Below are 14,018 nucleotides of genomic sequence, written 5' to 3'. Positions count from 1 at the left end.
AAGCTCTCGAAGAAGCACTGAGTATACAGTGTTTGTGAGTATACGTTAAGTATTAAAGGGCAAAGCCCTTGGTATTCTTTTATCTCCTTGACACGTGTTGATCATCGCTGGTTTGAAGGATAAATCCAAAGCCATGTGTCCATGTAAAAGCATTACTCCCAAGATTAAACCGTTCCCACTAAACAGTCCGTCTCATTATCTGTAGCATAGGTGTCACGTAATCGATTACCCGTGATACTGACAATGGTAAATTGATATGATAATCTACAATGAACATATCTATTGTTAACTTTCGATTTTTTTCATTCGTGCAACTGTAATGCACGAATGTTTTCATTGGATGGAAAGAAAATGTCAACGCTTTGAGGGCGCTGCCGTCAGTAACCAATCGGTGTTTTGATATTTTAGTTACAACTTGCCAAATGATTTGTAAATGAATGTGTTCGGCACTGAGCACCTGTCCTCATAAGTGATTTTTGTGTCCCTACATGTGTACACAAACACGCACGAAGACAGACAGCGTCCTCAAAGCTTTGGACATCGTGCTTGGCTCTGTGCGTGTTGCGAATTCTGTAGTTTGAAGCTGTGTCCGAATAAAGATCTCTGCTTTGGGAGAATAAGCCCACGCACGTGCAATCTGCAAAGACCTAGACGTAACGATGCCAATGCCGATATTTAAATGTATGGCTGTTTTCGGGAGCAGCACTGTTGTCTGTAGGAAGTAGCGAAAGCCGCAAGCCTAGTGGCTTCTGTGGGCGCACATGGTAATACGAGCAGCAGGCGCTTTATCCGCTTGAAATTTAAAGCAACAGGTTGTGTTACGGCTAGATATGGTCTAAAGCGCTCTCAGCAGGTCGTCCACGCAGAAAATGGCTTTGAGATGCTTTTCTGCTTACGATATCTGTTGGAGGTGGTCATTCCCTAATGAACGTACTTTATCTTGGCGAGGATAAGCCCCCGGATTCGTCGGAGTAACTCGACACAGGCTCGTGTTTCAATTGGGTCTCTTGCCTCGAGAGAGTGAACGTATTGGGTTCTCATCGGGCTTAGTTACCAGGGGGCAGAGATCCATACGATGGGGCAACCATAATGGAAACTGTTTCCCTCGTTTTTGGCGCAATCAAATCCCTTGTTTGTTTGCACTCCTATTCTTGAAGGAGTACGGTGCATTTTTTTCTCTTTGTGAGGATAAGGAAACTTATTGGCAGAGTTGCAGACTTCGACTCAAGCATCAAGGGGGCTCGATGTAGTTTTCTCCACAGCTACGCTGCCGAAACACCAACCTCCTTGGGAGCAGAATGAGAGTAACCTTCTCACTATATCGTCTGTATGCCTGTACAGCCAGATAAGTGGACAATAGTTACAGAGTCTATGTAAAGATTTACAGTGATTCCAGATGGTATTCCTCTCTTGGCGAGTGCGTTTGTATCTCGCTAATCAGGTCCTGCTAATTTTTAAACGGGTTTTTGTGGTAGTCGTTATATAAGAGACTATCCCGGACAGGTTTAAGACTCCCGATACGACGACCCACCGGATTTTAAAACAAATGCCATCTGGCAAAGCGTGCCAGTTAAAATATGTTATGGTATTAGTGTGATATGGGTGCCACGCTTTTTTAGGTTACCGTAACGTTTTTTTCCTTGAATAGGAAAAACTTCGAGGCTACCATTTTGCGCAGTGAATTAAATAATCGTTGAAACTCATCATCAACAACAACAAAACAAAACAGAAAAGTGCCCAATAGGATTGGAACCACGGTCATCCTCAATACCAAACCTTTCCCTTGTCTACTACACTGCGCAAGTCAGCACCACCAAACTCAATTTACTTCCCTTTTGCGCACGCCCCACATAATAATGCTAAAAATACGTAACTGCAATGTATGTAGCAATTTAAAATGCATTAACGGCACGTTTTGAAGATGGCGTTTTGCTTTAAAAGCGTCGTTTATTAACGGTGCGAGTAGTCGGATAGGGTGTTTACGACGAGCTAGAGGCCCTATTGTAACTCAAAAGAATAGGATAGAATAAATTTGTACTGTACTCTTCCTTTAAGCGCATTCTGTTATCCGCAGTTTCAGCCGTATATACTGCCCGTAGTTATTACCAAACTCTGGCCGACGTATACACCTGTTGTAAACCACTTCTTACAACCCTACCCTTCTGCGGCATTCCGAGTAACGGAAGTGCCATATCATAGACACTCACTGCAATTCGAGCCAACTTTGATTGGCTCCGACCTATTAATATGTACACAACCAGGGGCTAGAACATTAAGTGTATTCACTGCGCACCCGGCCCTCGATCGATACTCCCAAGATGGTGGCTTTGCTGCCCAACGGCAAGTTTAATTTTCCGCCGGCGCCCATTAAGACTGAGGAATGCTGGACGTGCCGGGCGTTGGGGAGGGGAAGATTGTTAGCCATGGCCCCACGGCAAGAAAAAAAGGAGAGAGAGAGAGAAAAAAAGAAGCTTTCATAACTTGGGTTTCATTACGTGCCTCTCAATTGAACATTGTTGGATTGTCTTTCTAAATTAGTACCGCCATTAAGACCCAAGCGAGCGGCGTGCGCAAAGGAGAGGGCGGCGTTGCATGCACGCGCGGACGGGCACAGGCGGCTTGGGAGACGGACGGTCGGAAATGGGCCCCGATGAACTTGGAGAGATTTGATTAGTTTTTGTTGTGCGCTGTTTCCTTAACCCGCGGCGCCTTTTGGCGTACGGAGACCACCACGGGCCTGCAATGTTGAAGCCAGGAGCCTGTCACTTCTGCGCGCCAAGAATGCCTTGAAAATGGTTCACAGTCGTGCGACGCATGCGCGCACCACATTGGCGCAACCTCATCCCGCTTTCCATTTCAGACCAACACAGTGATTATATAATATCTGTAGGGATGCTGCAAACGGAAGCGTGGTACTGATGTGACGGGATGTGACGAGCACTCATCCCCCGAGGGGATTCCTTTTTGTGCCGCCCTCTCTCGTTCAATTAAGTTCTTTTGAAGTTACATCACATCCTTGATTGCAAGAGAAAAATTGAAGTTAACTTAATTTGGCTCCTTTTTTCTCTGTACTTTTCCTGTTCGTCGAGGCCTCAAATGTAATTTCCTGCATCATATTATTGCTTTCTGGGACATGTCAGCAGCCATTATGTATTAGAAATAGGTCAAACGTATATACAGGAGAAAAAAACGATGTCTTTCCGTCATCGAAACTTTATCGCGGTCGCAAAATTACCCCGCCACAGGTTTGCTAATTGTAATGCCGTGGATGAAGAGGGCAACTGATCAGGAATATACAAGTTAATAGTAATACCATTCGCAAGGTACGACGTTGTCCTTGGACAAAGGCCATTTTCTCCATCGTGTACCGCGTCTTGTGTGCTGCAGGTCAGCAAGGCCGAGAGGCCGCACGGGCGAAGCGTGTGACATGGTTGCCCTGGGAATTCAGAATTTCACCGGCAAACACTCGCTCGTACCCTTCCGCTCTCTTACCAAGCAGTACCCTACCAGTTGCAAGCCGGGTAAAAATATGTATTTCATCGCCCCCCCCCCAACGGGAGCGAAGCTACATTTGGCTGTTCCGTTCCGAATGCCCACGGCCTCCTAGGAGAAAGGCGGATTACATATTCGGGCAGAGGCGCGATGGATGCGAGTATATCAGACAAAGACACCCGATGGCCTCTCGGCAGAAGAGAGGCACTTGACACGGTGCTTTCTGGGATAAAAACTGGGGCAGCGTGACAAAGAGTGTCTTCTATATCCGTTTCTTGCGTACATTGGTGACACACGCGTACAGTCAAGAAATCCATCCTGAAAATACGGGTACATTAACGTAAGTGTGTAATACATAATGATGTACACAGGATCGTGCATAAAACGACGAATTACGATGTGCTAATACCAAGCACGACCATACCATATTGTGTGCATAAAACGCGTGTTACCATAGTGGTTGTTTCTACAGTAAGGATCACCCAGCAACAATACAAGAATCGAGCCGATGGGGGGGGGATGGCCAGTTTGTGAACAAGTACGTGATTTTTAAGACAGTATTCGTGGTTTTTATTTCTATCATCTTTTTCAACAGAACAGCTTGGTTTTTGGCAGTCGTGAATAACTGTTTATCTCAATTTTTACCAATGCACCTTCGAATAGTCACATTTTCAGATGGGTTAAGTGACATCCTGTACACATCAACCATGTCGATGATTCTTTGGTTCTAAGCTGTAAGCTCATCGGTCTCTCAGCGGCCTGTATCGCTTCCCACACACGCCGCTCTTGCGGAAGGCCATTATCTTTTTTCGACTTATCATCGAAGACAAAATCCTTTATCCTCTTCCACAGCTCGTCACGAGTGGCCAGGATGATAGTCCGAAGGGGGTGAATCGAGCGCCACGAGGAGCGACAAGCTATCTCCCCCCAGGCGGTTCGTCTCCCACTAAGGGCCGCGCCATTACATTTTTTATTACTTATTTCCCCCTGCGGAATCGATGACAGTCACTTGAAGATGTCATTCAAGATTCCTCTGGTCGGACCTAGTTTTTTTTTTCCTCATCGTCTGGACTCGTGGGATAGTCTCTCCTGTTGAATCGTTCGACACCTACTTTTTTTTTGTTCTGTCCACCCGGCCAGTCTAACAAAAGAAACCGTAGCGATGTTCCTGCTTTAAATATTTGTCTCAGTTCATGGGCCACAGATTGTTCCAGCCGTTAATTGGCTAACCTTAACTTTGTACCTTTCGTGCAGTCACTCCTCGCACTAGGAAAACCAGAGAAAACTCAATCGTGAAAACTGTCAGAGAACTCGTTTCGCGTATAAAGCATTTTGTTCAAAATCTGACCAAATGTAACTTAACGTAGTGTTTCCCTTCAGCGACAAACACTCATGCTATAGTTATAATACAGAACTGTATGGAAGAACTTGTATTACATAAAGCCTTTAAGCACAACAATTTGTTCACCTCGCTTTCATACTTCAGAATCATTTGATCCATGGCTTCGCGTGTTGTCCATTCTGGGCGAGAAAACTTCGCCCTGCTAGAATGAGCCCGTCCAATCATGTTCGCAGTCAGGTTTTGTCCCTGGACATTTCAATTCAGCGCACGTACGTGCCGGAACCCACATTTTCACTTCCCCGGAACAACACTTTTCTCGAGTTCAGGCCGTCCCTGCCCGTAACTCACCAGGTCGTTCTGGGAATAGCGAAGCCCTCCCCCCAGCCCACTGTCCAACGCGAGCCCCGAACTGACCCTTGGGTCTGCCGCCCCCATCAAAGATTTTCATCGGTCTTTAGCGATTCCAGGGAAAAAAGCGTGGCTGTGCCTCGCGCTGGAAAGAAGGCCCGTGGAGAGAATACCTGTCACCGATTACGGCACCCGCCATCAGGATGTTTGGTTTCTTTTGGCCGAGACGGATCAGAATCTAGGACACACAAGCAGCCGGTATTTATTATCAGGCAGGGAGGAAGAAAAACCTCCCGAACGTTCCCTCTCGTGGTCACGACTTGATTTTTCTGATCTTGAACGGATCAGCGCCTTACAGACGACTTCTCTCACCAGAAGACAGTGCAGTTTTCCCGATTCAGGAAAGGTCACGCTATGGGGGGGGATTTCGATATGAAAAGGGAACCGCTGCGGTAGCTTTGGAGTGCAGCGGCGGGCTTTGTACCTGCCGCACCGGCAGTCGAGTGGCAACAAATGCATGTGTTCTTGCACACACACCCACACACAACCACATGAGGGTAAGACTACAGTGAGAGAAGTGGGGAGGGGAGAGAAGCTGCCAGCAAACTGGCCCGTGCGTGGGCACGATCAGTTTAAATTAGGACGCTGCTTTTAACTAAATTTGCGCCCTGCACTTCTTACGGGGACAACATTCCTTTCCGGTTTCGCCGAATTCGAGAGTTTTATTCGGGAGCAACGACCCAATCACTCAATCAAGAAGCAGGATTGGTCGGCTGCATCGACGTCCGTCCCCGTCAAGTAAAAACAAAAAAAATCGCTGCCCGACTTTCCCTTTTCTATGATTCCTGATGAAGTTCACAGCGCACACGATTCGACAGCATCCTGACGTTATAGAGTGCACTGACATGCATTTCGACTGCCAATTCATGTCCGAGGTGGTCGACGAATAGTAATGACAAGCACCAGTGAACATACTTGTATTCCATATTCTTTTTAAGATGGAAAGCTTGCGGTAAGCACCATGCAATATCTCTTTTTGAGTCTGTGTGGTTCTGATGAGAACCGGAACATATTCTTTTTGTTGAAGAACATACTCTTTTTGTTGATCAACATTCGACTATTGAAGATAGTGCCTATTTGTGCCTGCGAGCACTTTAATGGCACTGGGCGGAAGATGGCCTCTGTCCCACCCGACGCCAATCAATTTACTAATGTCGTAATTGGATATTGAACACATTTACTAATCACTCCAAAGGCCACGCAGGTGGCATCGGAGACTAGCCCCTCCCCTATAAGGAACCTAGTGAATACAGAAAGCTGAGCGCAAGAGCGAAACATGATTACGTGTTGAAAGGGATAATATTTTCACATGCTCGCTAGTTAGAGGATCGAATTTCCTTATTAAATTTGAAAGTGATTTGAAATTTAGGTATTGAGACTCCGTAGACCTGGAAAGATCGGATTGCAAGCTAATGTCATTTTGTATCTCCTCTGCCTTATCTGTTGATTTTATTTAGCGAAGAGGAAAATGTATGCCGCCGTTCCTAAAACCTGAAATCAGAGAGCTCGTTTTGTGGGTCAACTGATCCGCCGTGCAATCCGCGACTCCTCTGCAACATAATCCTCCGTTCGTAATGGCACGCACGCCTGGCAAGTCCGTGACGTCACAGAAAAAAAAAGAAAGAACCCAAGTCTAGAGCGAGTCCAAGCGGAAAATCGCAGAGGTGTTCTCATCAAATCGTGGCCATGTAGCTTTGGCCTGTGAGCGTCGTATGTTATGAGTGGTGCGACGGGCTTTCGTCGCGTTTACGCATAGTTTGGCGAATTACGGAGGCATCCAGCGTACGCGCGCTGTGCCCAACTTGACGCTGAAAAATGCTATTCTGTCTGGTTGGCAGCGCATTTTATAACGCATTGTAATAATCCAAGTAATCTACGTGAAGAAACTTAGCAACCGCTGCCGACGTAGGCACCGTTTGTTTGTCAGTCATTCCTGCGCCTCCCATATGGGATTTACACAGCCTTTTTGTTTAAATATCGTTTGTTTCTTTAATTTCACAGACCCCACGGCAATCATAGAGCATCAGAGATGATGGACCGCCACCGTCTTTCTCAATTAGAATCCCTCGTGTGATTCGCAAGTTTAAATTCTGTCGGTGGCTGGCAAGTGGGCAAGCTATGGTTTACCTGGTGTGTCGTGGTTTAAGATGACTGTGAGCTTGGCCACGTTACCAGAGGAGTTGTCTTCGCCGCCGACGCAGGAGCCAACTACCGCCGTGCCGTTCATGTACAGTGAGCTGTGGAATGACTACAATGCCTCAATGAGCGAGTCAGAGCCGCTAGCCCCCGGGGACCCCAACGTGGCGGCCGGCATCGCCTTGGCCATCATCTCGCTGCTGACCGTCTTCGGGAACATCCTAGTCATCGCTGCCGTCACCTCATGGAGGAAGCTGCGGCACAAGATCACCAGCTGGTTCGTGGTGTCGCTGGCGCTCTCGGACGTCCTGGTGGGCTTCCTGGTCATGTCGTGGAACGCGGCGTCCTTCACCATCGGTTACTGGCCGTTCGGCAAGTTCTGCACCGTGCACCAGGCGCTGGACATCATGATGTCCACGGCGTCCATCCTGAACCTGTGCGTTATTGCGCTTGACCGCTTTTGGGCCGTCACGCAGCCCTTCGACTACCAGAGCAAGATGACGCGGAAGCGAGCCCTGATGATGATCGCGTGCGTGTGGATCGTGTCATGCGTCTTGTCCTTCGTGCCTGTCCTCGCTGGAGTTCACACCGTGGACGGCATCCAAGACTCCATAACGGCCAACCCGCCCACCTGTGCTTTTATCCTTAACGGAATATACGCCGTCTTGTCCTCGTGCATTAGTTTCTATGTTCCTTCCATCGTGATGATTATAACATACCTGTTAATATACCGCGAAGCCCGGCGACAGGAGCAGATTATACGCAGTCAAAACAGGGTGCTCGATAACAATCAGAAAGGAGAGCATAAGGCTGCCAAGACGCTGGGCGCCATCTTGGGCGTCTTCGTTTTCTGCTGGCTACCTTTCTTTGTGGTCAACTGTATTCTTCCTTTCTGTTCGCATTGCATTAACGATGCCGTGTTCACCATCGTGCTGTGGCTGGGTTGGGTCAACAGCTCCTTGAACCCGCTCATCTACGCCACCAATCGCGAGTTCCGCACGGCCTTCAAGCGCTTGCTCTGCAAGAAGCAGTTCTTACGGGACCGGACCATGGAGTACAGCACCACGGTGACGCTGCTCATGCACATGGGCAACGGCAAGGTGGACTCCAATAAGAACGAGCGCAAGAAGAAGGCGAAGGCGGGCACCAGCAGCCGGCAGTCGGCGCCGGCCCATACGCTAACCGCCATCACGGAGTTCGTCACGGAAGAGTCGCTGAAGGAGGAATGCGAAGGGGAGACGGAGGGACCTTACCCGGAGCACAACATCAGGCCCCGGCTCGCGAAATACCAATCGGACACGGAGGAGAACCTCACACCGCAGAGTGGAAATGATTTGCTGGAAGCGGAAAGTGGCTTGAGAGGAGACTACTAAGGCTGAATGGTTCCCCCCGTAACGTGCATACACCTTCCCTGGGCTGAGATCGCCGTTGAGAGAAACGCAGTACTCGTGCATACTTGACTAGGGAACTTCTCCTAGACCGTGCAGACGCATACCACAGCAGGGTAATTCAAGCACGGGGTCAAACTGAGTTCTTAACGTCGAAATTACTTCCTTTGCCTGTGTGTTAGATTTGATCATCCTTGAGGTAGCTTTTAGATTCAGATTGAAAATGTTTTTATATTTACCATGCTCCGAGCAGTGCAATTTATTGTGTTTACATTTTCTGTTTATCTTATTTCTGAAAAGTTGACGTATCGCCTACACGTCTGTTTTAACATGCTGCACACGTGTGCACAGTGGGACTGTACATAAATTTTTTATTATGGCAAATAAAAACTTGAACATTCCAAAGAGCTTGCACAGAGCTGAAAAATATTCTTATCTGATGAACAGTTTGTTTATCTGATAGTTTGCGTGTAATGCACCAATACACTCAACGGCCAATCATATCTGCCTGAAAATGCTGTCCCTGTTCAAGAGATAACCAATAGAAGCGACTCTTATTAATGGGTTAAAGTCCGCCACCAAGGGTTACCATGGTGCTCCCTTGTTTAAGTATTAAATTGGGCAATCGCAAGATTTGTTCAGATAAGCGCGATTAACTCAGAATTTGTATGGATTTCAGTCAGTTAATTTACAAGGCTTCAAGTTATGTTGTTGGAAGAGCGAGGTTATTAAAAAGGTTCAACTTGTTGACCATGCCGTTGAAAAGGTGCCCTTTCCAGGCAAACGCTTGGTGGCGGGCTTACTGTGGATCCCTCCCATTGGAGGCGCTGTCCCTTAAGAGAGAGGTGGCTGGGTGTGTTTTCAAACGAACTTGTCCTGGCGCGCATACAGGCTTGCTTTCGTTCTTCGTTGGTTTATTCATGTGTGCCAGGGTGCTCAGAGTCGTTTTTGTCGGTTTTTTTCAGAAATGAACTCCGCTAGAACTATAATTCAAAGCTTCCGTCATTGACAAAAAGGACCTGATGTGAACCATACCGTGACTCATGTATCAATTTGTTTTTGACATTTTCCTTTGAGGATAAATTAATTTTTATCATAAACATATTCCCCTTGCTTGTTGTGGTGCTATAAGTATAAACTTTGATGATCATTAATTGGACACGGATCGGCCCATTCTTCTTTAAATATTGGGAAATGCTGAAATGATGCTGGTTCCCCCATTGAAACCACTCCCGACGATCTATTCAATTTTTCTCATACTCGGAATTTATTTTTGTCATGACAAATAACGCATCCTTTACAAAAATGGGTCGTGTTATGAAAGACATGTGATGCCTCTCACAGCCTCTAATTTCCCTTTGTTCTTATAGGCCCTAATCCTATTTCTGTCTTTCATAGTGTGACAAGGGAAACGAACTTGTTCAATAGTTTTCTTGAGTACCTACACGGCAATCTCTTTGTCAAAATAAGTTTAGACCACACCCTGCGCTTTTCACGGCCTTCAATTTCCTTCGTTTTTTGATCATCAAACTGAGCGCCTACGCGGATGGATGAACTTTTCATGAAAAGCTCTGCCTCTTTGGAAATGTTCGTCTGTGTCTGACGATGCCTAGCTTTCATTCTCCCTGGTCCGGTTGAAAGAAAAAGTTTGATTGTGATGTTTTTGTTTCTTATCAAATGCTTTATAATGTCATTAAGTTAAATATTTTTTCATAAAACCTCGAATCGGACTTGACATTATGTCATCCTGTATGATTAAAGAAGAAACTTGTGAATTTTGATGTCTTGATAGGTCACATTTCAATGCAACATCTTTCTGAGGGGGAACCCACTAAATCACGAGTTTGCTTTTAGGGGAAGGGAATTGATTAGTTTTTCACGAATTTCATTAGAAAAGCCATGACAGTGTGTTTGAACCTTTTTCTTAATTCCTTTCAGAAGAAGTAAAAGACACATTACTTTGTTTGAAGAGCAGAAGGGGAACTTTTTGATAGTGGACGTAATCATATACTTTTGTCTTCCCTCGTGTTCCCGCAATTTGCCCACTTGATTGCATAAATCCAGATCGTAAGTTACAATGAGTTTTCCACAAAAATTCTGGGAACTTTGACGGGTGTCTCTCTAGGTAATGCCCCTCTATTCCTTCTTTCATGGCCATGGGAAGCCCTTCCTTTCGCTTGAATTGGGGACAGGTGTCTATGGTTCCAAAGTCAAGTTCCCTGTGCCAGTTATCTGTTGGCATTTAGTTTTGAAAATTGTTTTGAAGTTCTACAGGGTGATGTGTTAAGCGTGTCTATCCACCGTTTGAAGAAAGCGTAAAAGTTGAACTATCATGAATAAATTGTGAATAGCATAAGTGAGAAGTATATAAAAATGTTTCTGATGTAAATCTAAGAAAAGCAGTATTAAACTATAGCAATAAATGCATCGTCCATTTTTTTTCTGGACGCCGGAAGAGAAAATGGCTGTAAATGATCAAGAGATGGCGCTTTAACAATGACCGTTTCGGTATATCATGTAGTTTGGATAGTGTATCTGACTTAATTAGAAGGTCACTGCTGAAATTGTCTATTTCAGATTAGCAGTTTAACTGGAGAACGAGTTTATTTACGTGAGGAGAAATACATTGAATATTATGGGATCGGGACTTAAAGGCCATCCTTCACAGCGCCCTCACCGAGAATAGGTTGCTACTGTTGTCATTATTGTGAGCCGTGTTCGTCTGGGCCTATGTTAAAAGAAACAATTGTTTGAAACAGTCTTGACATTTTGTTATATTGGGATGTCGATTTACCGCTGAGATTTTGACATCATGATTTAATTTGTCACGGGAGACGCTATCTTTAAAAGTAAAAAGTCAACATCTCGAGATTGTAAAATATCGCGGGATGACGGCACGTTGAAGATGAGGATAAACCTTCCAGAGATATTTCATTATCTCTGTTTTTATTTTATTTTCGGGATGTGGTCATCGATATCCTTTGATAAATTTTGTCATGATGTTGGCATCCTCTTTCCAGGATGTTATTATTTCTAGATAAGAAGCTCAGCACGTCGACTTCCTTCTTTTGTTTGTATTTTACTTTTCGGTTTTGTTTCTTACTTTTTCGGGGGGTGGGGGTAATTGATTTTCTCAGTATGTCGTAATCCGGTGATAAACTACTTTGTGATTATCCCTGCGAAATCACACCGGTATCATCGCTAGTTTATCGTTATCCTGAGATCTCAACAAGTCAAGATCTCAACAAGTCGGATGGCACTGCCAGAGCTCCGTGTGTTCCAGAGATTGATCATCTAATCATTTCGCCATTTGCTAGCGTAAACCCCAACATTCGTAAGCGATGAATCACTGGTCAACTTTTCCAACTGTGTTTCAAAACAGCACTTCATTAACTCCTCTACTACTGTTTCGTCAATTTAAGGAACCAGCGATAATGAATTTAGACTGGTCCCAAATCGCAGTAAACTGAGCCGGAACTAGAATAGTGCGCAAGTATTTCTGGTACCATACACTCAAAATTGCCCTGGGGTAGAGCGGCAAACTACCTCGGCTTTGTTTACCTAAAGTCATTTTATTTCATTACATGTACCAGGAAAACGAGTGAGGAAGGGAAGAGGGCAAAAGAGTCAAAAGCACCGCCTAAAGTTTTAATTTCGCTAGAAAAGCGCCCTTTCTTATGAAACTTGATATTGGAGGGTACCATCCCTTTGCTTCTCCCAATGTTGAGTCTGTCCGTCGAGTGGGTTAAGATTGATTCTTTCTCGGTAACTGCATTGGCGTATAGAACGAAGGTCCCCAAGCATTATACTCCCCCTTCTCAATCTCACGAGTGGACTGCGTACAGGAGCACCCCACTGGGAGGCGCACTGATTTTCAGGCAGCGCTGTGAATGCTGCCCAATGCGGCGCCTGCCCGCGCAACCCGATTGCCTTCCTTGTCGTAAACACTGGCAACTCTGAAGTCTAAAAAAGGGGTCGTTCATTTCACATTCCCCCCGAGGCCCCGAAAACTAATAACTTATAATATTCCAGCTTCTGATCAAAACAAGCACCTATGACTATGAGCCTCGAGTTGGACCAAGAGAGAGCGCAATGTTCTTAGTAGCGGAAACTCCTTTGGGCGGAACTGAACTTCGCTGGTTCACTAACGACTATAAAATGCACGCGCTACGGTCGCGTCACTACCAACAAAATGAACACTCCCGACCAACGGGGCTCTTTTCAACCGATGAGGGGTGCTTCTGCTCGAGGCAGATATGCACAGTGGACCACGTCACTGAGAATATGATTTAGTCATTTCATCTGAAAGCAAATCCGGAAAAAGGAGCCCACGTATGCTCATGCACATATCAAGAGACCTGCGGCGGTCTGCGTTAGCAAACCCTGTAATTCGTGATACATACTTTTTTTAAAAAGTGTACATGATTTTGCTTGCCATTCATTAATTAAGGGGCCTTTGAGGGTCCATTTACATGATAGTTTTTTATACACAAAATGTTTCATTATTGTGTCCATAGTGTGTAGCCTACTTTGATGGATTTAGCGTTGTCTAATGTTGGACTTTTGTAAGGATTTTTTCTATGCATGGTTGTATATACTTATTGAGAGTTGTAACCGCATATAGCCTAACCGACATGCTTGTCGATATTTCGTTTTGGCTTGCTTCCATGGTCCGCATCTACTCTGCTGAAATGACTAGAACTTCTGATTTAAACACACACCATGCGGTCAAGGTTATTGCAAAATAAAAACTCATTGACCTGAGCCACACGAATCCAAATTTATTTTGTCTGCGTTATTTTTTATTTATTTATTTATTTATTTATTTATTGATATCGGGGGGGGGGGACTTACCGGTAATGTTCCAGACTACACGCTGGAGGAATTTGCGTGCCTGTTATCGATTTCTCCGGTGTGTGCGAACCACTTTCTTCGGCCAATGGCTTGGCTGCAAAGTAACTATTTTCAAGTCACGTGTTTTGTATCTGACCTTAGACGTCTCTCGTGGCTGGCGGGGAAGATTGGGCATATGTAGGGAGGGGGTACACTCAGTCTTCATTCGACGGCAAATTGAAGGGGGCTTGGAACGGGGCATTTGGGTTGTCACGTTTTCGCCCCTTCGCCCCACCGGTCTAGAAAATCTCTGTAAATAAAAATGCCGTAAAAAGTCCAAAGAGATGCTGGGGGCGCTTTCTGCCATGATTCCCACATGCGCAATCGCCTTGATAAATTGTTGTGGTCACTAGTTGGAA

The 14,018-nt window shown here is 45.5% G+C and overlaps 1 protein-coding gene across 9 annotated transcripts in view; it reads left to right on the top strand.

Moving 5' to 3' along the window:
• The window catches only part of LOC110973910 (D(1) dopamine receptor-like), a 71,959-nt gene extending 58,420 nt beyond the window's left edge, over positions 1–13,539 (top strand). For all 9 annotated transcript variants that reach the window (XM_087144982.1, XM_022225122.2, XM_022225121.2 and 6 more), the window contains one exon: positions 7,244–13,539. In XM_087144982.1, the coding sequence (XP_087001108.1) occupies positions 7,390–8,751 (1,362 nt within the window). In that variant the 5' untranslated portion in view covers positions 7,244–7,389 and the 3' untranslated portion in view covers positions 8,752–13,539. The remainder of the gene's footprint in view (positions 1–7,243) is intronic.
• The last annotated feature ends 479 nt before the right edge of the window (positions 13,540–14,018 follow it).

Source organism: Acanthaster planci, linkage group LG13 (genome assembly GCF_054643075.1).
Source record: "Acanthaster planci isolate LZ-2023a linkage group LG13, COTS_SCS, whole genome shotgun sequence".
In the NCBI taxonomy this organism is placed as follows: domain Eukaryota; kingdom Metazoa; phylum Echinodermata; class Asteroidea; order Valvatida; family Acanthasteridae; genus Acanthaster; species Acanthaster planci.
Note: the sequence above shows the minus strand (reverse complement) of the source record. Positions and strands in the feature narration are given on the sequence as shown.